The 23,761-nt window shown below is 37.9% G+C and overlaps 4 protein-coding genes across 6 annotated transcripts; 2 read left to right on the top strand and 2 right to left on the bottom strand.

Moving 5' to 3' along the window:
- Window positions 1-1,456: 1,456 nt before the first annotated feature.
- Window positions 1,457-8,753, bottom strand: LOC101901628 (CTD nuclear envelope phosphatase 1 homolog). Of its 3 annotated transcripts, none has more exons than XM_005181209.4 (6): window positions 8,520-8,753; window positions 5,586-5,982; window positions 2,789-3,046; window positions 2,530-2,712; window positions 2,252-2,446; window positions 1,457-2,154 (listed from the first exon to the last, which is right to left on the bottom strand). In XM_005181209.4, exons 2-5 carry the CDS (start codon window positions 5,682-5,684, stop codon window positions 2,255-2,257), a joined length of 732 nt encoding a protein of 243 aa, XP_005181266.1. In that variant the 5' UTR covers window positions 5,685-5,982; window positions 8,520-8,753; the 3' UTR covers window positions 1,457-2,154; window positions 2,252-2,254. The 3 variants fall into 3 exon arrangements, with proteins under 3 accessions (XP_005181266.1, XP_005181267.1, XP_058978021.1); XM_005181210.4 differs by having other exon boundaries at window positions 2,789-3,037; XM_059122038.1 differs by having other exon boundaries at window positions 8,688-8,708.
- Window positions 8,754-10,313: 1,560 nt separating this feature from the next.
- On the top strand, window positions 10,314-14,420 carry LOC101901464 (basic proline-rich protein). Its single transcript, XM_005181208.4, has 2 exons — window positions 10,314-11,729; window positions 11,864-14,420. The coding sequence occupies exons 1-2, from the start codon at window positions 10,751-10,753 to the stop codon at window positions 13,402-13,404; spliced, it is 2,520 nt and encodes an 839-aa protein (XP_005181265.1). The 5' UTR covers window positions 10,314-10,750; the 3' UTR covers window positions 13,405-14,420.
- Window positions 14,421-16,906: 2,486 nt separating this feature from the next.
- LOC101901303 (NADH-ubiquinone oxidoreductase 49 kDa subunit) lies at window positions 16,907-18,653 on the top strand. The gene has a single exon (XM_005181207.4). It carries the CDS (start codon window positions 17,005-17,007, stop codon window positions 18,424-18,426), a length of 1,422 nt encoding a protein of 473 aa, XP_005181264.1. The 5' UTR covers window positions 16,907-17,004; the 3' UTR covers window positions 18,427-18,653.
- Window positions 18,654-20,525: 1,872 nt separating this feature from the next.
- LOC101890592 (ribonuclease H1) lies at window positions 20,526-21,970 on the bottom strand. The gene is made up of 5 exons (XM_005181233.4): window positions 21,720-21,970; window positions 21,404-21,656; window positions 21,055-21,329; window positions 20,725-20,995; window positions 20,526-20,660 (listed from the first exon to the last, which is right to left on the bottom strand). The coding sequence occupies exons 1-5, from the start codon at window positions 21,809-21,811 to the stop codon at window positions 20,559-20,561; spliced, it is 993 nt and encodes a 330-aa protein (XP_005181290.1). The 5' UTR covers window positions 21,812-21,970; the 3' UTR covers window positions 20,526-20,558.
- Window positions 21,971-23,761: the final 1,791 nt, after the last annotated feature.

Below are 23,761 nucleotides of genomic sequence, written 5' to 3'. Positions count from 1 at the left end.
CATGGTTAGACTTGAGGCGGCAAAATTTCGTTTGTTTATTTATTATTATTATTATTTTTGAAGAGGCACAAACTTCAGGATCACAGTTAGTTTTTATCGTTCGCCCTTTTCCTCTGTTTTTTGTCCGCCACCAAAATAAAAAATAAATGTATTATTATAAACAATTTTTTAAATACTTCATCTTTCACCATCGCGTGGAGAGGAGAGTTTTAGTTTTTAGTTTTTTTCTCTCTTTTTCGCTAGACATCAAAATGAAAAACGTCCCAAATCGATCAGATGTTTTATGATTATTATTTTAGTTACCGCACGAAACATCGTTCTCTCTCCCTCTTCCAAAAGAACTCTTTACTGATTAAATGAGACTGAAAAAGTACAAAGACAAACCTAATAAAGGTAAACAGAAAAACAAATGGTCCGTGAACTCTGTGTTTACGAATGAGGGTAATGCGACACACGTGAAACCCTTTCAGCCGGAATATTCATAAAAATGAAGCTGCGGCACTAGTTATAGCAGTAGTGAATGGGGTTGTTGTGCCAGTGTGAAATAGTTGAGTTCGATAATTAAATAATTGTATTTTTTTATATTTTACATGTTTATGTCACGACTGCACTAAGAAATGGATGTTTTCTTTTTATTTGTTCACAAAGTGGCTGCAAAATGCACTATATGAGTCAAACGCCATTTTTTTCGAATCCAAAACGAAAATGAAGTTGTACCAATATATTTCCGAAGTATTTAAGTAGATAATAGAGATTTTTTTGGCCGATACTTCATTTTTATGTGAAATATGAAAAATATTTTTCCCCATCCCCCCACTTGGAGTGTATGGCCGAAATCGAACTAAGTCAACCTAAGACTCCTTTGTTCCTTTACGAAGCCAGCCGATGACTTAAGCCAGTCAGAGAAGCATTTTATGTATTCTCACCTTAAATTTCTAATAATAATTTTCACTTTCGATTGAAATTTTTTACGATATCAATGAGAGAATTTTGTTCCAGCATTTTCGTAAGGTAAAAATACATAAAACGCTTTTTTTGGCTGGCATAAGTCATGGGCTGGCTGCCTCGGAAAGGAAGAAAGGAGCATAGGCCCAAAATCTGACTAAGTCAACCTACAACTCCTCTGTTTATCTTCGAAGAAGCCAGCCGATGACTCAAGTCAGTCAGTCAAAAAAGCGTTTTATGTACTCTAACCTTTAGACAAAATTATAAAGGTATAGCCTCATTTGACAAAAAGTTGATGACAAACCTGTTTAAATATTTAAAACTCCTCTATTTGTTTCCACACAATAAAAGCTTTTTTTTGATTTCTTAAAACTAATTTTTATTAATCACTTCTTATGTCAAAGCTTATATACGAGTTGTCCTAAATTATTTGTTTTTAAGGAAAACGACAAATTATACTAAACATAAAAAAAAAAAATAATATTACAACTGAACAGAAAAAAACATACACTTTTCATATAAATTAATAATTTATTTGTTTGTTTATTTGTTTTTTCTTTTATTTTGCCCGACGAACAAATTTCATACAATAAATAGCCGTCGGTGCTATTAGACGAAACGTATCAATATACAAAATAGTATAATTAAACACAAAAAGGTACCGCCAAATTTAAACAATTTGAAAAAAAAAAGAAAAGATGGGACCCCAAAGCTATAAAACATATTTAAACATATATATATATAAATAAATTTGTAATGCCCCATATATATATGTAAGTGTATATCTATATAATATGTATTTTTTTGTTTTTAAAGAAACTTATTACAGAATTGATTTACAACTATATGTGCATTATATACTAAACGTTAATATAAAATCAATAAATTTTAAATAACGTAAACATGATATAGGGGGGGTTTGGTGGTGGAAGAATAAGTAGGACAGAGGAAGGGATGTGTTTTGTTATTAGTTTTTTTTTTCAATTTAATTTTTTCTGTAAATGTGTACCATTCTTTCTCTATAGTACAAGTCAAAAATTATAATAAATTTTGTAGATATTTCTTTTTTTTTAGTCAAATAACAAATTTGCTTTTTGCTTTCATTCTTGAAATGATCATTCACATAAATTAAAAAAAGACAATGTAATATTTAGTAAACAAACAAAAATTCGTTCAAGTGTCACAGCACCAAATTTTCAGCTTCTTAATCTGTAACAAAGAGAGAGATAGAGAGAGAGGGAGAGTATCGCAATGATGTTGGATGGAAAACTTTGGGAATATTTCAAATGTGAAACTGCTAAATTACCTGCTACCATAAACCATGTAAGTGTAAATTTCTTGACAAAACTGAACGGACATCATTGGTAAACCTTAGGGCATCCAACATTGGAAGTAATGACAATAATGAAATATCCATGGGATCGGAAAACCAACTTTTTATGGGTATGGCATTGTGGGGAAAACAACGATATGCTGCTGGAGAATTATCAATTATAAATATCTGCAGAAACAATAAAGGAGATTAAACAACTATTATTAACATCCATCGCCAATGTAAAACCGCAATTGCCTAGATATATTTACCCTATTTAGATCATTGCAAATAGCTGATAAATCTTTGGTATATGAACCATAGTCGGGTGTGCAGTGTTGACGATAATAGCGGCGTCGTAATATATTACGGCCATTGTCTAATTTGTCAGCCACGGCTGCACCATAAATTTCCATGCTGGCTGTGAAAACGACCAAATCATACCATTGCGATACCTAATAAAAAGAGAGAGATAATGACAAAAAAAGGTCAATTTGTTGTGGTTATGATTATGATCTGTTCAATACTCACCACATCCAAAAAGAAATCGACATGTGGCCTCTTGTGCACAAAAAAACGTACAGGATGTCGGTCAATTGTCACCTTTACCGTAAAATCATGTGGCGTTCCCGGCTTAACTGTATTCTTGGGCATAGCATTGTGATGTGAATGTATTAGGGTCTCATCTAAATCCAATACCAATGTCTTTCTCTGGACAATGCTAAGGCGATGCCGTGACACCGGCGACAGCGGAAACAGTTCATATTTGACAGGTTGATACTGGACAAACTAAAGTGGTTCATATCAGTGATTCTTATACTTTTTTTTTCATTCATCAAAACATTTTGACATGGATCAATAATATTGCATGCATACATACATACATACATGCGGTAGATTCGAAGAATGGCTAGTAGGAGACATTAGTTTAGGGAAACGAGTGAGTGTTTTTCATTTCCACTTTGTTTCTTCTTCGATTTTACTGCATACTTGTACATATGTATTGTATAACAAAAAAACATATGTGTATGTAGTCCTGATTCTAAACAGAAGAAAATGTTTGTTGACTACCGCTCTCTACAGGCCCAATACCATGGTGCCATTTGATAAGAAATAACGATTGATATCAAATTGCTTATACAAAAAAAAAAACTTGATAAGAAATAACTTTGTCATGCAAAAACAACAAGAACAAAACTATGAAAAACTGAAAAAAAAGAAAAACCTAATTAAAGGCGGACCTTATTCAACAGATTATTTTGGATATATGTAAAAAAGGCAGAACTTTAAATTGATTTTGTATTGCATCTTTGGTATCTTGGCAGAGGCAGGAGGGTTCGCAAGTGCATATTCCCATTGAAACAGACTCTGAGGGCAGGCATTACAGGTTGACAGAGTATTGGAGTGTTGAGCCGTTGAACCTCGAGGCCCTTTAGAAAGAGATTTTTCATCTTCGCATCAAATCTTGTAATGGTAGAAATATTGGGATTTGTGAAGTTTGAAAAGAATCGTAAGCTTATTTCGGAGTTTGTGAGCTTTTGGTTATTCAAAATTTTAACCCATTGTGGGGCAGGTATCAGAAGGATTTGGTCGATATCTCCCATCATCGCACCACATCTTGTACTGGTAGAAATATTGGGATTTGTGAAGTTTGAAAAGAATCGGAACCTTATCTCGGATTTTGTGAGCTTTTGATTATTTAAAATGTTAACCCTCTATGGGCCAGGTATTACAAGGAGTTGGTCGATAACTCCCATCATCACACCACATCTTGTATTGGTAGAAATATTGGGATTTGTGAAGTTTGAAAAGAATCGGAAGCTTATCTCAGATTTTGTAAGCTTTTAGTTATTTAAAATTGTAACCCATTGTGGGACAGGGAGCAGATGTAGGCGTCAGTAATAATGTAGATAAAATCATCAAAATACCGAATATCGGGACAATTTTCTGTCTTAGGCTGAAGTATCCATTACGAATTTCGAAATCCATTACGAAAAATTTGAAACAATTCCGGTGAATAAATTCGCTAAAATCACAAAATTACCGAATATCGGGAGGTACTGCTATATACGAAGACGTGGACCTGCACAGACAATTTTCTGTCTTAGGCTGAAGTATCCATTACGAACTTCAAATACCACATTTGAAACAATTCCGGTGAATAAATTCGCTAAAATCATCAAATTATCGAATATCGGGAGGTAGCGTTAAATGGGGGCTCTACGAAGACGTGGACCTGCACAGACAATTTTCTGTATTAGGCTGTAATATCCATTACGAACTTCAAATACAAAATTTGAAACAATTCCGGTGAACAAATTCGCTAAAGTCATCAAAATACCGAATATCGGGAGGTACCGTTATATGTGGGCTATACGATGACGTGAGCCTGCACAGACAATTTTCTGTATTAGGCTGTAATATCCATTACGAACTTCAAATACCAAATTTGAAACAATTGCGGTGAACAAATTCGCTAAAATCACCAAAATACCGAATATCGGGAGGTATCGTTATATGGGGGCTATACGAAAAAATATACCAAAACCCTGCATACATAAAATACATTTAAGTAAAATTTTATCAATCTGCTTCAATTCACTCGGAAGCTAGAGTGTTTTCCAAAGACGGACGGACAACGCTAAATCGACATAGAATTTTATGCTGATCAAGATTATATATATACTTTGTGGAGTCTAAAATTTGTATTTCGAGGTGTTACAAACGGAATGACAAACTTAATATACCCTCCATACTATGGTGTAGGGTATAAAAACGCAGCCACTTTGTTTTGTTGTTCACTAATTTTTAATTTTTCTTTTTTTTCACAAATTACTTTGTTTTGACAAATCAGCTGATTGCTTGCAAGTTTTTGCAGGGATTCCGTCTGTTTACTTTTCACAGTTTTCTTGCAAAAGAGAATAAAACTACCTCACTCTCTCAGAGAGAAGTTAATGGACAATTCCTGACGGAAAAGTAACCAGACATACCTATGAAAACTTTTTAGTCTATACCTTTTTTTGTTTATGCTTTTACCAACTAAAATACTGGAACGAAGATAGTTTCTCTAATCTTTCATAAGTGCGGTAGACACTTGCGAACATATAGCCATTAGAGTTAATTTCATATAAAAAAGTCAAATAAATGTTTTTTTGTAGAATTTTTTTTCGAAAAACAAAGCATAAACTCATATTGGCCCATGTAAAACGTAAAAAAAATCAACGAAATGAAATGAAAAAAAAAAAATAAATGTTTACAAATCATAACTGCATGCACATTGTTCCTGTATTATATTACAAACATAATTCATAATTTAAAGATTACTTACTGCTCTGACTTGGCGATTGAACATAAAACATATGCACGTCCATACTTTTGATAATAGTACCAATAATGCACGGAATTTCATTTGAACGAGGGAAAACATTGGTAAGAAAGCAACTTACCAATGTGCACTACATAAATGTGTTATTTTCTGTTATTATTCTTTTGCGTTTATGTTAATAATATACGTTTGTATATAATGTTAAAAAATGTGTGCCTGCGTCTGTTTGTTTGTGTGTGTTAACAAATCAGATTGTTTATTATTTTTTTGTTAACAAATCTTTCAAATAGAAATCGCCAAAAGCCACCGTTGATGACTTCAAATGTTTGTTTGTTTTTTGTTGTTTGACATCCGCAAAATTTGTTGATGTTTACCGTTGTTATTGCTGTATTCTTTTTCTCTAAAAAGTATAATAAGAAATAGAAATGGTTAATGATTTATTTTCCCTCACGGGGGGAAGATGGTAGGTAAAGAAGAATTCTACTCAAAATAAGAAACAAAAACACACGCACACACACAGCAAATGAAAGAAATAATCGAAGGGAGAGAGCCAATCGTGTTTCTATATCATCAAAGGAGGTAATCATTGGAGCGCGCGCCTAATTCGTTAATGCTCTCAGTTGGTTGGTGTCTGAAGCCAAGAAAAACATGGTTACACACAATCACTCCAGCGTCTGGTTTTAATGACAGTTATGAATTAAAATCAACTCTTTCTTTTGTGCTTTTACTATTGTTTTTTCTTAATTGCAAAAATCTACTTTAATTTTAGTATTACAACAACGAAGAAAAAAACACTTAACATTCTTCTGCTCTGAAACACAAATCTATATAAACCGCTTTCCAAGAATTACGTAGAGTTTCCAGGTTTCATTTAATGGTTACAATGTTTGGACTGTTGGGGTACCAAAAAAAGGTCTAATTGTCATGAAGGCCTTGGCCTTCGTTTAATTCCGATCATTATTTTATTTTATATATGCAGGGTGAGATAAAAATACTGCAAAATCGGGAACAGCATCAAATTCTAGAATACGTTTAAATTTGTTCGAATTGGTCAACTTTGGCACGAATTATGGCCAATGAAACCGTCACACGCTGCCCAAATTTTCCTCTGCGGTATTTTGGACCATTCCCGGCGAAGCGCTTGTTTGAGGTGATCGACACTTTGGTATTTTTTAGTGCTAACCTTGCTTTCCAAATACTCCAGACACAATAGTCCAACGGATTAGTATTCGGTGATTTTGGTGGCCATAGTGCGCTGGAAATGAAGCGAGGAACCTCATTTTGTAACCATGTTGAGTCCTGTTGGAATGTCAAAGGTCTGCGGCCAAAATGTTTGCTTGCCCAGGCTTATTTCACCCTCCAGAATATTTTCGCGACAATACTCGGCATTTATTCTGACGCCCGACGACCACGATCGATTTTTACGAGCGGAGAGCGAACATCGGCTGTTATGGCGGCTCACACCATCACCATGGCCGGCGCTTGAGTTCTGGTGGCCAACCGAAGTTGCACATTTTCAGCTGGCCTCTTTGGCAAGTAAACACGATCATTTTGCTTGTTTACAAACTGTTGCTGGACAGCGAATGTTTTCTCATCGGAGAAAACCAAATTCGGCAGTTCAGTTCACGAGCCATTTTTCGGCAACTGCGACGCGGGTTTCAAACAAGCCGCTTCTTTACTTTTCGAATCAGTTCTTCTGATTTTGCCGTTTTCTTCCGTCCACTTCCTTCACGTCGTGCTACGCTACCAGTATCACGGTAACGAGCGATGCTACGAGACACAAAAGATTTATTCACATTTAAATGCTGAAGATCTCTAACGATAGCCACTTGTGGTTTTCCAGCCAAAAATAAAGAAATCACGAATAACTTTTTTTTCGGACGATTGGCTTAGAAATTACAGCTGTCTGAAGTTGGTTGCAGTTTTTTTATCCTACCCTGTACAGCTCTGTCTGATTACTTTTTTGCAATTTTCTTATAAAAAAAGTTAATTAAACCACTTTGCTCTCTAAGAAAACCGTTTCTGGAAAATTAATGCAGGTAAGGTATACTGAATGATTGTTTTATTAAGACTTTTGATAAAAACATAACCTAATTTCGTGGAAACAATAAGTATTGTCAACTAGATAAAACATTTTTACATTTTATCGATCGAGTGCCATTACGAAAAATGCATGGCTTTCTTGTGGTTTTTTTTTTTTTTGGGGAGTTTAAAAAATCTTAGACTAATCTTGAGCCGTCTGACTGACCAACTGTTGATTCTATTTATATTTATTTTTGTAGCAAACATCTTAACCGAATCATGAGAGCAAATAATCGGGTACATCTCCTCAGGTTTTTCCGTAAATACCTACCTCTCCAATGAAATTGAAAAATCGTAGAATTTTTGTTAAACTACTAGATTTTTGGGGTATTATTGACATCATAACATTACAACTTCATCCAGCACTGTACTTCCAACAAAACAACACATGGCAACTCTAACTCACTTTATAGCATGTACCATTATTTCGCATTCATATCGAGAGGGAGCGTGCAATTTCCACAGCATTTTGTCTCTCACCCAACACAAAAAAATACGAGACCAACGAAACGACGACGAGCAGGTAGGAGAAAAAAAGCGGCTAAACTATAATACTATAGATTTTGTGTGATAGCAATTACATAAAATAAGGACAAAAACAACAAAATAATATTTTAACATTTGCGCTTTATGATATTCTTTGTATATTGGCTGAAGTCCAAAATAATTGCTTTTATTTTAAATTATGAAATTTCTAATTTTTTCTCTCTTCTACTGCTTGAAGCTCTTTTCACTTCTTTAGCTTATCTCCTCTTGCGTGTGTGTGCGTGTATGTTTCTTTCAACATTTCTTTTTTCATCTTCTATGGCATTTTCCTTGACGTTGACAGAGGGGGTTTCAATTAAATGTGAATACCTATTTTTTGTTTTTATTTTAAACGATTTTTTTGTTTCACTTTCATAAATGTATTTTGTTTTTTTTTTTTTCTTTTGTTTTCTTGTTAAAACGTCACAAAATTCTTGGCTCTTGGTTAGATAAACAAATAGTTAGCTATATGCTTTATATTATTTGGATTTTGTTCACCGTATAATGAAATACCACCGCTCACGAACTTTGCTTTGCATGAAACTGTTGACATTAGAAGTACGGAGCCAGCCACTCAAGTTTGTGACAGACGTTATTAATATGTTGACTTTTAGTTAAATGTGGCAACGTTTTTTAGATCATACCTTAAATTTCGGCATACAGCCGTGTCAACAAATGACATTATGTGATGTTTACACAAGTCTGCCTAAGCATAAGCCGTATTAATCATGGTAGAAAAGTACATGTAGTCGCATGGACACAGCTACGGGACAATGAACTGTCAAGCTAATTTTGAAATAGAAAATTTTGAATTAAAATCATTTAAATTTGTTGATAAATGCATATCATAAGGACCTTCGATTGACGTCGTATAAGAAAACATTTAAAAATATACTTATTTTTGATAAAACATTTTAAAATTTTTGACATAACAATGTTCCGAAGCGTACAGCCTACAGGGTGAGATAAAAAACTGCAACAAAGTCAAATGCCATAATTTTTAAATTTTATTGATTGAAAGCAAAAAATTTCGGAAATAGCATCAAATTTTAGAATAAGTTTGTTCGAATTGGTCACCTTTGGCACGAATGAACGGCCAATGAAACCGTCACCCGCTGCCCAAATGTTGCTCTGCGGTATTTTGGCCCATTCCCGGCGAAGCACTTGCTTGAGGTGATCGACACTTTGGTATATTTTAGTGCCAACCTTGCTTTCCAAAATACTCCAGACACAATAGTCCAACGTATTGGAATCCGGAAATTTTGGTGGCGATTGTGCGCTGAAAATGAAGCAAGGAACCTCATTTTGTAACCATTCTTGGGTGGCGCGTGCTGAGTGCGATAGTGCTGAGTCCTGTTGGAATGTCCAAGGTCTGCGGCCAAAATGTTTGCGTGCCCAAGGCTTTAATACACCCTCAAGAATATTTTCTCGATAATCGACATTTATTCTGTTGCCACGGTCGATTAATACGAGCGGAGAGCCACCATCGGCTGTTATGGTGGCCCATGTGGTGGTAGAAGAATAGAGGTAGTCGCATCGACACAGCTGCTGGGACAATGAACTGTCAGAACAATTTTGGAATTGAAAATAATGAATTAAAAATTATTGAAATTTCTAAAAATTGTTGAGAAATATATATCATTACAACCTCCGATTTGCGTTGTATAAGAAAACATAGAAAAATCTACTTATTTTTGTCAAAAATTGTAAAAAATGTTGACATATCAGTGTTCCCAAGCGTTGATGCTTATATTCTTCTACCATGTTGTCTGCATACACTCACAGGCGCTTTCAATTTGTTTATGCTATAAATTGTTTTTTTTTTTTTTTTTGCATTAACGCCAAAACAAAAACAGTAGCTTTCAAACTTAAAATACTCATCTAATAATTGTCGTTCATTCTGTATAAACCTATTTACAGAATCGTATTACTTTTGGAAATACATTTGGATCCGTAAATATTTGCTCTATTCCAGTGTTATTATTACACGATGAATACCAGCACTATGGATTTCGATTTATCGTTTCAGTGTGATATGCAGAGTCCACTACGCGTCAAGCCGTCGCGCCATTGCATTTTAGCAACGCCGTTAGTATCGGTCGTCTAATCGATAATTCAAAAATCAAATTATGCATCCCTATTTTGCAAGACTCGTGGAAAGGCGTCATTTTTCATTTTTGCAAATATAAAATTGTGTGAAAATGTTTTATTGATTTGATTGCAAGTTGTAAAATGTGTTTTTGCAAATAATTTTGCATGTTTGCAAGTATTTTTTTTAAAAATACCCATAGTGATATCGTTAAAAACAACGAAAAAATAAATTATTGGTAGAGAAAAAACCGGACGTGAAACGATTGCGAAAAAAGCCGCTAAGCCGATTGCCAGAGTAGAGTAATTACAGCAATTGGGAAGAAATTGATATTGTTGGCACAGTTTAAAAGTTAAAACACAAACCCCTTAACATCACTTGGATTTTCCTTCGGATTTTATAAAAAGCAGCCAAAATTGTGGAAAAACAGGAAAAAACTCCCAAGCGGAAGAAGAAGGCCGCAGCCAGTAAAATGACTGCGGTCTTCTCGCCGCAACCACCGCCCCAGGCTGGTCAACCACCTCCAGGAAGTATGATGCAGCCTCCACAATCGACAACGCCGAACTCAATGCAGCCACCGCAACAACAGTCGGTTGTTGGACCCGGTCCGGGCGTTGGTATGATGGGACCGGGAGGTGGTGGTCCGGGTATGCCCCCTGGCATGGGTATGAGTGGACCCGGTGGTGGACAAATGCAACGGGGTCCTCCCATGGGCGTTATGGGTGGTCCCTCGGGCGGCCCAGAAGGCATGATGGGTGTTCCATCGGCCGGACAACATGGTGGTGGTGTACCACCTCCAAGTCCCACACATATACAGAAAATACTCGATGAAAATTGTAAAATTATTCAAACAATACAAAGCTTCCAGAATATGGGCAAGTCGTATGAATGTACATCATATCACATTGCTCTGCATCGAAATCTCGTTTATTTGGCACAGTTGGCAGATCCTACAATGAATATAAATCAGATACTGCCACCACCACACATTCTGCAACCGCAGGCACAGCAACAGGGTCCACATGGCATGATGGGATCAGCAGGACCACCGCCACAGCAGCAATCGGTGCTGCAAGGTGGGCCTCCTCCACCACCTGGTAGCCAATCACAAATGGGTGGCCCGGGTGCGCCTGGTGGTGGTATGGTCTCAATGCAGCAACATGATAATAGTGGTCAACCAAACACGGGAATGCCTCCATATGGAGGTCAAGTGCCACAACAGCATCCGGGGATGACACCGAATGGTAGTCAGGGACAACAACCGAATGGTCCACCACAAGCTCAAGGTCCTGGTGGCCAACAAGGCGGACCGCCACCACAATCGCAACAACAAGGACCCTATCGTGGACCGGGTCCCCAAGGACCACCATCTCAGCCTCCTGGTCAGGGACAACCGCAACAGCAATCGGGTCCACAACAGCCACAAGGATCGAATGCTAGCAATCAAGGCAGTAAGTACACAAATGACTTTTATTTGCAATCAAATAATTCTTTATTGTTTCAAAATATAAAAGCAAGTGCGTTGACCTTAAACCTAAGTTAAAACAAATTCAAAAACTAAATTTTCATGTATGTATCTCACTAGGCCAACAACGTCCAAATTCGGGTACACCAACTCCGGGTGCTCCTCCTCCTGGTCAGGGGACATCGCAACCACCCCAGGGGCCACCAAATCAACAAGCGCCCCAACAGCAGCCGCCTCAAGGCCCTCCTCCCCAGCAAAGCCAATATCGGGGAGCATATCCACCACAACAACATGCACACTATCCCGGTTATCCACCACAACAGCAGCCGCAATATCCTCCACAGGGTGGTTATCCTTACGGACCGCCAACCCACGGATATGGACCCCCGCCGCCAAATGCACAAACTGGATATCAAGGTCATGCCGGAATGCCACCAACATCGGGAAATAATGGCCCACCTGGGCAGCATCCATATGGAGCTAACACAGGCCAACAAGTACCACCCGGATCCTATCCTCCACCACCCAATCAACAAATGAATTCAGGACAACAACCTCCGCCAGGGCAAATGTACGGTCCACCGGGTGGCAACCAAGGTCCGCCAACAAATCAATATGGACCACCACAAAGCTCCGCTGGTCCACCGCCACCCATGGGTTATGGAGGATATGGAGCACCGCCACCCAATAGTTACGGCCAAACTACCAATGCACCACCCGGTGGCTATGGACCACCGCCAACTAGCCAAACTCAATCTCCCTATCAACCATATCAACAGGCTGGTCCAGGCCCACAGGGTTATCCAGGGCAGGGACCCCCACCGCCACAGACACAAGGCAATCAGCCTTCCAATACAACACAAGGGGGGCCTCCGAATCCTAATGCACCACCTCCTGGTAGTGGCTACAGCTCTTCGCCGAGTCCAGGACAGACACCGCCACCAAATCAACAACAGCCACCAGTTAGCGGTGCCAATGGCCCACAAAATCCACCAACTAGTGTGCAATCAACACCTCCACCCTCTCAGCCACCAACGAGTAGTTCCAGTGCAGTGAGTGCGGCTGGACCAACTCCAACATCCCAGCAGACGGGTCAACAACAACAACAACAACAATCATCTGCTCCGCCCGGACCACCGGGACCAGCAACAGCATCACAACAGCAAACGCCACAAAGTTATCCGCCGGCTTCCAACAGTGGCCCACCTCCAACTGGCCCTCAGGCGACTTATTCATCGCCACCGTCTAGCGTGGCTGGAAACAATTCACCATATGCCCAACCACCACCACAGCAAAATCCTCCAGGTACAGGACCGCCTAATACTACAGCTCCACCCTCAAATGGAGCACCTGGACAAGGTCCGCCACCAATGCCTCCAAATCAGTATCAACCACCACCCGGTGCACAGCCTCCATATGGAGCTCCACCGCCACCCCAGGGTTATGGTCCGCCGCCACCAGGCGGATATGCACAACATGGCTATCATCAGCCGCAGGGCGGTTATGGTGCAATGCCACCTCAGGGACAGTATCCACCTCCATCGCCGCAAGGTTACCAGGGATATCGCCCAGCTGGACAACAAATGCCGCCACCAGGTGCTCCGCCACAGGGACCCCCACCAGGTGCCTATTCCTATTACAGTAGCCAACCGCCACAATAAGTGGTTTAGGAAACGAATATTATTTCTATGGAATCTACAAAGGCAAAAAAGATACCCTAAAAAGCTTAAAAAGAAACTACTTAAACTATTTGGGTTAGCCATGACTGCACAAAATTCCTATTAATGACTACTCTAAGGAATGGCTAGAAAAATAGGCATTTATATAATAAAAAGGAGAGCACGCTTCCAATGCTACGCTAGTAATAAAAAACATTTTCGATTCTATAAAATATAAACAAACCAGTTGTCTGCAGAAAATAGGGATTTTTGCAATCGGTTCCCAATGCGAACAAAGGGTGTAAAATTTAAAATCCTGAAACAAAGTAAGATAATGCGTACAGAAGAGCCGAGTCGAAACGAATTCAAGATTAAAAAAATGACGATGCAATGATGCAACTGCCCATGAAAACTTTGAATCGAATTAACTCAATATTAATGACTACTTGCTAAGCTTATTATTTTTTTTTTTTCGTTTAAATTAAGATTAGTGTTTTATTTACTTACATCAGTGTGTCCAACAATTTCCCCCACCCCCCAAAAAATTCCACTCCCCCACTAGTTTTACGTGTGTGTACTTTTTTTTTAATTACATTAAGTCGTAAAGTGTTAATTGTATCATGTATTAAGCATAAGATTTATTATGAAAACGTATCTATTAGAAATTCAATTTTTCTTTTGTGAAAACCGATTGTTTTGAAAATTCCATCCTCCCTCTACAACAACACATGTATTTACTTAAGTCGGTTCAAAAACATTTTTGGTTACGGTTTGAAATACAATTTCAACAAAATATATAAATAGATTATTGTGTAAACAACAAAAATATGTACTCTCATCTTTCCCATTTTCCAAAATACATACATACCATACATACATACATGATAATAATAATAACAATAATAATTCGAATGCAGTAGATAAAGGATATACGAAAGTAAAAAAATATATATCGTAATTTTTTTCTTAAACAAAAACAAAATTGTTCTCATAAATAAAGAAAAGAAATCTTTTCAAGATCTTTTTGATTGACACAAAAAGTCCTACCTTTTTGGTGGGGAATTCAATTAGTCAACACTGTGCAACAGCCAGAATGGGGTGGTGATTTTAACATTTTAGAATTGAGTGACTTATTTTCACTCATACCCCGTGAAACGACATCTGCCTGATTCGATCTTTTTTCGAAGATAAGCGGGGAGCGAATTCCTTCGTCTTTATAGTTATTAGTCTATGGTATAGCATCCATCTCCAAAGTCCATGTTTCCAAACTACACGTGTGAGGTCATTTTTTTAAGCATCCTTTTAAGCGCTCCCAATATTTGTTATACAGTACAGGGCGTATTTCTAAGGACGTCCAGTAGACGAATTTCAGACCTTGGTCTTCTCTTGCTGTCAAAAGTTATATGGAGAGGAATCCACCAAAAATGGAAAAACACTCAAACGAAATTGGTTTAAACAAATTAAAAAAAGTATCTGTCGCTTTTTCCGACAGATGTTAATCCTCAGCCAATGTTCGAATATTTAAATACAGGGTGAGATGAAAAAACTGCAACCAATTTCAGACTGCTGTCATTTCTAAGCCACTTGTCCGACAGCTGTTAAATGTGTTAAATGACAGCTCATTATATTATTTACAAGCGAACAAAAGCATTTTGGTGAGAATTCTCCAGAAAAAAAAGTTATTCGTGATAGAATTCCAGCGTGGTAGTGTGATTTCTTTATATTTAAATGTGAATAAATCTTTTGTGTCTCGTACCATCGCTAGTTACCGTGATACTGGTAGCGTAGCCCGACTTCGAGGAAGTGGACGGAAGAAAACTGCAAAATCAACAGAAATGGTTCGAAAAGTAAAGAACCGACTTGATCGAAACCCGCGTCGCAGTGGCCGAAAAATGGCTCGTAAGCTGAACATATCGCATCGCAATATTCCATTCGGCAAATGTTGAAACATGAGCTCGGAGTAAAGCCATTGAAATTCTAAAAAGTGCAAAAACTTACACCGCAACAGAAAGGAAATAGACTCAAAAGAGGTAAAGAGTTGCTTTGCTTGGCCGAAAGTGCCGAATATGGCTTGGTTCTCCAATGAGAAAACATTCGTTGGCCATGGTGATGGTGTGGGCCGCCATAACTGCCGATAGTCGCTCTCCGCTCGTATTAATCGACCGTGGCATCAGAATAAATACCCAATATTATCGCGAAAATATTCTGGAGGGTGTATTAAAGCCTTGGGCACGTAAACACCTTGGACATTCCAACAGGACTCAGCACGCGCTACCCAAGAATGGTTACAAATGGTTCCGGCGCACAATGGCCACAAAAACCTCCGAATACCAATCCGTTGGAGAATTTAAGAAGGCAAGGCTAGCACTAAAAAAATACCAAAGTGTTGATCACCTCAAGCAAGCGCTTCGCCGGGAATGGACCAAAATACCGCAGAGCAATATTTGGGCAGCATGTGACGGTTTCATTGGCCGTTTGAAGGCCATAATTCGTGCCAAAGGCGACCAAATCTAATGCTATTTCCGACATTTTTGCTTAGATTTAATACAATTTCAAAAATGTAAAAATTATGGCGTTTGACTTTGTTGCAGTTTTTTATCTCACCCTGTACGTAATATTGTTTTATCCCCATATAACGGTACAATTATATACTATGGTACAATAAAAATATAATTTGTATAAAATTGGTTTACGCAATTCTCATGGTAGAAGCATACAGGTAGCTGCATCAATTAATATGTCAAAAACTTTTAAATGTTTTTTTTTTTCAAAAATAAGTAGCTTTGTATGTTTCCTTCACGACGTTAATGGAGGTTGTTATTATATTCATTTTTAACAATTTTTACAAATTTAAATAATTTTTCATTCAAAAATTTAAATTCCAAAATTTTTGAACTGTCAATCATTGTCCCAGCAGCTATGGTTATGCGACTACCTGTACTTTCCTACCATGGTAATTCTTCATTAACATAAAATGAACGCCATAGCATTCATATCCGCGAAGGTGTTAAATGAAATATTTTCTTTATAAATGCTGTATTTTATCATTTTTTTTCTTTATAATAGTTTGCAGTTTATAAAATAAGAATCGAGCTTTAAAAGCTTGAATAAATTTTCCTCTCCACCATTATTCTTCAACTTTTAGCAACTTTTTGTAATATTCTTCCATTTTATCTCTGGATTCATGGAACTCACCTATTATTCAATGCCAAACAAATGTCAAAACCCATATGATCTTATGGTATATATAGTGTCATAACACGATGTGAATTTCATATCATCTGCCTTTTGATTTTAATGTTAAGATTTTATGAATTTATAGTAAAGAAATAAAAAAAAATTAACTCGTAGTGAATAGATAAAAATATACTTCATTCCCCCACATTTGGGCACGAGAAATATACATTTAAACCCGAAAAAGAAATCAGCTGTCACTTGGCAATTTCATAACGTCGATATGTACCATGTGAATTCTATGGCTGTCACTGCTGACACACAAACAACAACACCACCCATACACACAAATGAGCAGTTCTCACAGTTACGACTCTGCAAAAAAATAGAGGCAATAGTTGTGCGGTGTATTAGTAGAACTCGTCAAAAATGGCTTTGTATTATGTAAATGCATTTTCAAAGCGTTTTGCATCCGTTGGACTTCAGCTGGCAAAGGCTGCCACAACACCGTCGGCTGGGGCTGGACAAGTCGCCTTGAATAGACAGCAAAAACGTGGTGCTGCAAAATGGTATCCAGATCCCGAATTTCTCAAACAATTCGAAGGGCCTGTCATGTACCCAGATGACATAACCTCTCAATGGAAACTACCACCATGGAATCACCAAGTGACCCCGGTGGAGAAATCAATTCGCAACTTGACACTGAACTTTGGTCCCCAGCATCCAGCTGCTCACGGTGTGTTGCGTCTGGTCATGCAATTGGACGGTGAAACTGTGGTCCACTGCGATCCGCATATTGGTCTCTTGCACCGTGGTACCGAAAAGTTGATCGAGTACAAAACATACACCCAAGCTTTGCCATATTTCGATCGTTTGGATTATGTGTCGATGATGTGCAACGAACAGTGCTATTCATTGGCCGTGGAGAAATTGTTGAACATTGATGTTCCGTTGAGGGCCAAGTATATTCGTACCTTGTTTGCCGAAATTACTCGTATTTTGAATCACATTATGGCTGTGGGTACCCATGCCTTGGATGTGGGTGCTTTGACACCATTCTTCTGGCTCTTCGAGGAACGTGAAAAGATGATGGAATTCTATGAACGTGTTTCCGGAGCTCGTATGCATGCTGCCTACATTCGTCCCGGCGGTGTCTCGTTGGACATGCCATTGGGTCTTATGGATGATATTTATGAGTTTGCCAGCAAATTTGCCGAACGTTTGGATGAAGTTGAAGATGTGTTGACAACTAACCGCATTTGGGTGCAACGTACCCAGGATATTGGTGTTGTCACCGCCGAAGAGGCTTTGAACTATGGTTTCAGTGGTGTAATGCTGCGTGGTTCTGGCATCAAATGGGATTTGAGAAAGCAACAACCCTATGATGCCTATGATTTGGTGGAATTCGATGTTCCCATCGGCACCAAGGGTGATTGTTACGATCGTTATTTGTGCCGTGTTGAGGAGATGCGTCAATCTCTGCGCATCATCGACCAGTGTTTGAATCAAATGCCAGCCGGTGAAATCAAGACAGACGACAACAAGGTGACACCACCCAGCCGTGCTGAGATGAAACAATCCATGGAAGCTCTCATCCATCACTTTAAATTGTTCACCCAAGGCTATCAGGTACCACCTGGTGCCACCTACACCGCCATTGAAGCACCCAAGGGTGAGTTTGGTGTCTACTTGGTATCGGATGGTTCCAGCCGCCCCTATCGTTGCAAGATCAAGGCCCCCGGTTTTGCCCATTTGGCCGCTTTGAATCATGTCGGTCGTCAGCATATGTTGGCCGATATCGTCGCCATCATTGGAACATTGGATGTTGTGTTTGGTGAAATTGATCGATAAATTATTGATTTGTTTTTAGATACATGTGATGTATGTTTTTTTCCTTCTTTTCTTTCTTTTTCGATACACTTGAGAAATGGATGATCATGGATTCCAGTGCATGATTAAAAAAAATAAATAAAAAAAGAACCGAATAGCGAAACACGAGATATATAGTTAAGCATATTTATTATTAAAAAAATGCTTAATCATAAAAATAAAACTGTGAAATTAGTTAAATCGATAAATACTATTTCTTTTGATTGTTGAATTGTTAGTCGAAGGAAGGAGACCGTTGTCTATATGTAGAACCACCATACAAAGAAAGAAAAATAAAATCCTTGCTACCTCTTGTATATGGGCGTAACTTGAACGAGTCATCTATGTATTAAAGACTTTGGAAAAATAGCGGCATAAAGTTCCTCTGAATGTTTTATTTTGAAATGTCATCTTTGTAAGGAAACCTATACAGAGGTGTTATAGACATCGAAGAACTAAGAAATGTCATCTACACATAGAAGATATCGCATACATGGAATTCTACTTTATACAGAGTGATATAAAAAAACTGCAACCAAGTCAAACGCCATAATTTTTAATTTTTTTGAATGAAATCAAAAATGTTGAAAATAGCATCAAATTTTAGAATAAGTTTAGATTTGTTCGAATTGGTCACCTTTGGTACGAATTATGGCCTTCAAGCGGCCAAGAAAACCGTCACACGCTGTCCGAATGTTGTTCTGGGGTATTTTGGCCCATTCCCGGCGAAACGCTTGCTTAAGGTGATTGACACTTTAATATTATTTAGTGCCAACCTTGCTTTCCAAAATACTCCAGACACAATAGTCCAACGGATTGGTATCCGGAGATTTTGGTGGCCATTGTACGCTGGAAATGAAGCGAGGAACCTCATTTTGTAACCATTCCTGGGTGGCGCGTGCTGAGTGCGATATTGCTGAGTCCTGTTGGAATGTTCAAGGTCTGCGGCCAAAATGTTTGCGGGCCCAAGGCTTTAAAACACCCTCCAGAATATTTTCGCGATAATATTCGGCATTTATTATGATGCCACATTCGATTAATACGAGCGAAGAGCGACCATCGACTGTTATGGCGGCCCACACCACCATCACCATTACCGGCGCTTGAGTTCTGGTGGCCAACCGAAGGTGCACATTTTGAGCTGACCTCTTTGGAAAGTAAACACTATAATTTTATTTGTTTACAAACTGCTGGACAACGAATGTTTTCTCATCGGAGAAAACCAAATTCGGCAGCTCATCATTTTCGGCATTTTCGAAGCAACTCTTTAGCTCTTTTGAGTCTATTTTCTTTCTATTGCGGTGTAAGTTCTTGCACATTTTGGAATCTCAATGGCTTTGCCCCGAGATTAACTTTCAATATTTGCCGATTGGAATATTACGATGCGATATGTTGAGCTCACTAGCCATTTTTCGGCCACTGCGATGGGGGTTTCGATCAAGTCGCTTTTTTTACATTTCGAACCATTTCTGCTGATGTTGCTGTTTTCTTCCGTCCACTTCGGGCTACGATACCAGTATCACGGCAACGAGCCCGACGATGGTACGAGACACAAAAGATTTATTCACATTTAAATGCTGGAGTGCTCTTACGATAGCCACTGGTGGTTTTCCAGCCAAATATAAAGAAATCACGCTTGAATTCCATCAAGAATAACTGCTTTTCTGGAAAATTATGACCAAAATGGTTTGGTACGCTTGTAAACGATATAATGAGATGTCACTGGAATAATTTTAACAGACAAGTCGGACGAGTGGCTTAGACAGCAGTCTAAAGTTGATTGCAGTTTTTTTTTATCTCACCCTGTATGTCTACTATGTTCTTGGGGGGTTTTAATGCCAACGGCGAACCGCCTAGCATACTGATTGATGTGTAGATTAGGATATTAAAAGCTCAACTCGAAAGAGAAGATTTTTAGAGACATTATGTACATCAACCTTCTAGAGGTAGACTGAAGATCTTCTAGAGGCCTTTTATTTGATTGAAAACATTATAAAAGCCCCTTCTTCATTGAATGTTTTCTATAGTTTGAATATTCTCTCGAAGATGAACCCATTCTATTTTTAATGGAAAGATCAAACTTGACTGAACATAACTAAGTAGATACATATTTTTTATTTTTTCAAATACAATCTTTTATAAATCTCCGAGCCTTCTCTGGCCAGCTGATCGGCCATTTCATTTCCTCTGATGCCTTTGTGTCCGGCAACATAATTCTGAAAAAAAGGAAATATGTTTTGAAATCCTCATCTTATGTATTGAAATCCTCATCCAATTTACCCATTTAATGTTTATTTGGCCATCACTCAACAGACTATCCAATTCCTTGAAATCAACTACATTCTTAACAGGATCGCCATTCTTTAGACGCCAATTCTTTGCCTTCCAGCCCTTTATCCACATCGTAATGGATTTGATGAGGAATTGTGAGTCCGTGGAAATGCATAACTTTTCAATGCCTAGATTTTTGGCAATTTTTATGGCATAAATTGAGGCTTGGATCTCACCAACATTATTTGTGACACGGCCACCAACAGGTTTACCTGCATTTCTATTCAAATTTCGAATGTAATTCAATGAAATAAAAAAATATATACAAAAATCTATTACAAAGGATGATTATCTCCAAACCAGACACCAAATCCTGCACATGCATTTGCCCGGCCATTATTGAAACAAGAACCATCTGTGTAGACTATGACATAGCCTTCAGAATCGATGTTAAATTCATAATCGCCTATATGTTTTAAGCCCGACGATTCACAAATTGTCGATTCATATCTTAGCATCTTACTGGAACTGTGACCCGGGTAGTCTTCATTTTTACGTTTCAATGATTTGGAGGAAGGCTGTGGTAGACCTTCCACTTCAGCCAATGCCATTAACTAATTAAAAAAGAAAATATAAAAAAAATTGGTTTTCCAATTATGCTTAAGTATGCAAATATTCCTCAAAATACCAAATCCTCATCGGTTAACTCATTGTCGTCAAAGTTATCACCATCACTTGGTGGCCAAAAATCTTCAATTTGTTTTACTGGTGCACATTTACTCTTGGAAGTAGCCGGTGTCCAGGATTTAGAAGGAGCCGGTGGTTTTGCATCAGCCAATGGTTTATTGTAGCCATTAATAAAATCTTCTGCAGCACTTTTGGTAGGAAATTTCTTATATCTTGCCCCACGATAACCCTTTATTTGTTCTTCACACTTTGCCCTGCAGTAAATTAACAAATGCTTTCATCATTCTTGTTTTATTCTTTTCTTATTTTGCTCTTACCAGGTATCATATATACCCACTTGTCGTCCTATCGCCACTGCATAATAAGCCATATTTCGTGCCGGTCTCAACAAAACGTTGGTTAATATCATCTATCTTCAAAGGTATATTACCTTACAGAAATTTCATAAATTAAGTCAGTTATCAAAAATATGAAGTAAAATAAATAAATATGGGACAATTTTTATTATTTAATTTATTTAATTATTTATTTTTTCTTGTTATTTTGTTATTAACGCCAACCCCCCGGTAGACCGCAAAAACATAGGGTTGTTTCACATGAAGGGTTTTCTCCCAAGGGTTTTTTGAGTGCTCATTCGTAAAATAACGCAATGTTGCAAAATGGAGTAGGAGAGAGATAAGAGAGTAAACAAAACGGGTATTTTCCCATGGAATTTGGAATGGATTTTCTTATTTTATAGCTAATTACTTTTCGAGTTCGAGACTTGTTTTAAATAAAGGCATGTTTATATTAAAGCTTTTTTTAGGGTTTAGGTGAGAATACAAAAAAAAAAAACGCTCTTTTGACTGGCTTAAGTCATCGGCTGGCTTTTTCGTGCAGAAACAAAGAAACTTTAGGTTGACTTAGTTCGATTTTGGGTTTACTCTCCTTTGTTCTTTTACGAAGAAGCCAGCCGATGATTTAAGCCAGTCAAAAAAGAATTTTAGGTATTCTCAAATTTAGCCTTCGTTATAAAGATTTATTTGAGGTATATATACAATGGAATTGACAATTTAAAACGACTGGGTTTTCCAAATCCTATACAAAGTATACGTAGTAAAACTATCAATATTTTAAATTAAAAAAAATCGCTAGCATGAAATAAGTTATCTTTTATGGGAAAACTATATCCATTTTTTCAGTAGTATTTAAGTTAACAAGATCAATACAAAATATTATAAAAAAAGAACCTGAATGATAAAAGAAAATGCAAAAATATCCAATAATTAGGTTTGAACATGGTAGAATTGAGAATTTAAGCTGGAAATACATAAAGCGCTTATCTGGCTGGCTTCTTCGTAGATGAACAAAGGAGTTTTAGGTTGAATTAGTTCGATTTTGGCCCTAGGCTCCTTTGTTCATTTCCGAAGAAGCCAGCCGATGACTTAAGCCAGCCAAATATGCTCTTTATGTATTTCCAGCCTTAAGATGTCACTACATAAGAAGCTTGAACTCATGGCTAGGCATATTTAGTGACATTTCATAAAGGGATTACAGAACCGCACTGAAATCCTGCCGTCGTTTTCCATTATAATTTGACATTAATATGCCTAGCCATAACCTCATTTTGTAACCATTCTTGGGTGGTGCGTGCTAAGTGCGATGGTGCTGAGTCCTGTTGGAATGTCCAAGGTCTGCGGCCAAAATGTTTGCGTGCCCACGGCTTTAATACACCCTTCAAAATATTTTGGAGCGGAGAGCGACCATCGGCTGTTATGCCGGCCCACACCATCACCATTGCTGGCGCTTGAGTTCTGGTGGCCAACCGAAGGTGCACATTTTCAGATGACCTCTTTGGCAAGTAAACACGATCATTTTGTTTGTTTACAAACTGCTGCATAACGAATGTTTTTTTCTTTTTTTTGAACGAATGTCATCGGAGTTCACCACTTTCGGCAAAGCGAATCAACTCTTTAGGTCTTTTGAGTCTATTTTCTTTCTGTTGCGGTGTAAGTTCTTGAATTTTTGTAATTTCAAGGCCACTTTACCCGGAACTCATTTTTTCAAAATTTGCCAAATGGAATGTTGCGATGCGCCATTTTCGGACACTGCCTCGCGTGTTTCGATCAAGTCGCTTCTTCACTTTTCGAAACATTTCTGCTGATGATGCTGTTTTCTGAGCGATGGTACGAGACACAAAAGATTTATTCACATTTAAATGCTGGAGTGCTCTAACGATAGACACTTGTGGTTTTCCAGCCAAATATAAAGAAATCACACTATCACGCTTGAATTCCATCACGAATACCTTTTCTTTTTCTGGAAAATTCTCACAAAAATGCTTTTGTACGCTTGTAAACAATATAATGAGGTGTCACTG

Source organism: Musca domestica, unplaced genomic scaffold, assembly GCF_030504385.1.
Source record: "Musca domestica strain aabys unplaced genomic scaffold, Musca_domestica.polishedcontigs.V.1.1 2, whole genome shotgun sequence".
In the NCBI taxonomy this organism is placed as follows: Eukaryota; Metazoa; Arthropoda; class Insecta; order Diptera; family Muscidae; genus Musca; species Musca domestica.
Note: the sequence above shows the minus strand (reverse complement) of the source record. Positions and strands in the feature narration are given on the sequence as shown.

Bases quoted from the DNA above. Each gene is read 5' to 3' on its own strand.
- LOC101901628 (XM_005181209.4), bottom strand. From the start codon at position 5,684: ATGTTTTCCCTCGTTCAAATGAAATTCCGTGCATTATTGGTACTATTA. The intron at 2,713-2,788 runs GTGAGTATTGAA...TCTTTTTATTAG, and splicing joins TCGATTTCTTTTTGGATGTG to GTATCGCAATGGTATGATTT. The intron at 2,447-2,529 runs GTAAATATATCT...TTGTTTCTGCAG, and splicing joins TTTGCAATGATCTAAATAGG to ATATTTATAATTGATAATTC.
- LOC101901464 (XM_005181208.4), top strand. From the start codon at position 10,751: ATGACTGCGGTCTTCTCGCCGCAACCACCGCCCCAGGCTGGTCAACCA. The intron at 11,730-11,863 runs GTAAGTACACAA...GTATCTCACTAG, and splicing joins GAATGCTAGCAATCAAGGCA to GCCAACAACGTCCAAATTCG.
- LOC101901303 (XM_005181207.4), top strand. From the start codon at position 17,005: ATGGCTTTGTATTATGTAAATGCATTTTCAAAGCGTTTTGCATCCGTT.
- LOC101890592 (XM_005181233.4), bottom strand. From the start codon at position 21,811: ATGATATTAACCAACGTTTTGTTGAGACCGGCACGAAATATGGCTTAT. The intron at 20,996-21,054 runs GTAATAGATTTT...AAATTTGAATAG, and splicing joins TTTGGAGATAATCATCCTTT to AAATGCAGGTAAACCTGTTG. The intron at 20,661-20,724 runs GTAAATTGGATG...CCTTTTTTTCAG, and splicing joins GCCAAATAAACATTAAATGG to AATTATGTTGCCGGACACAA.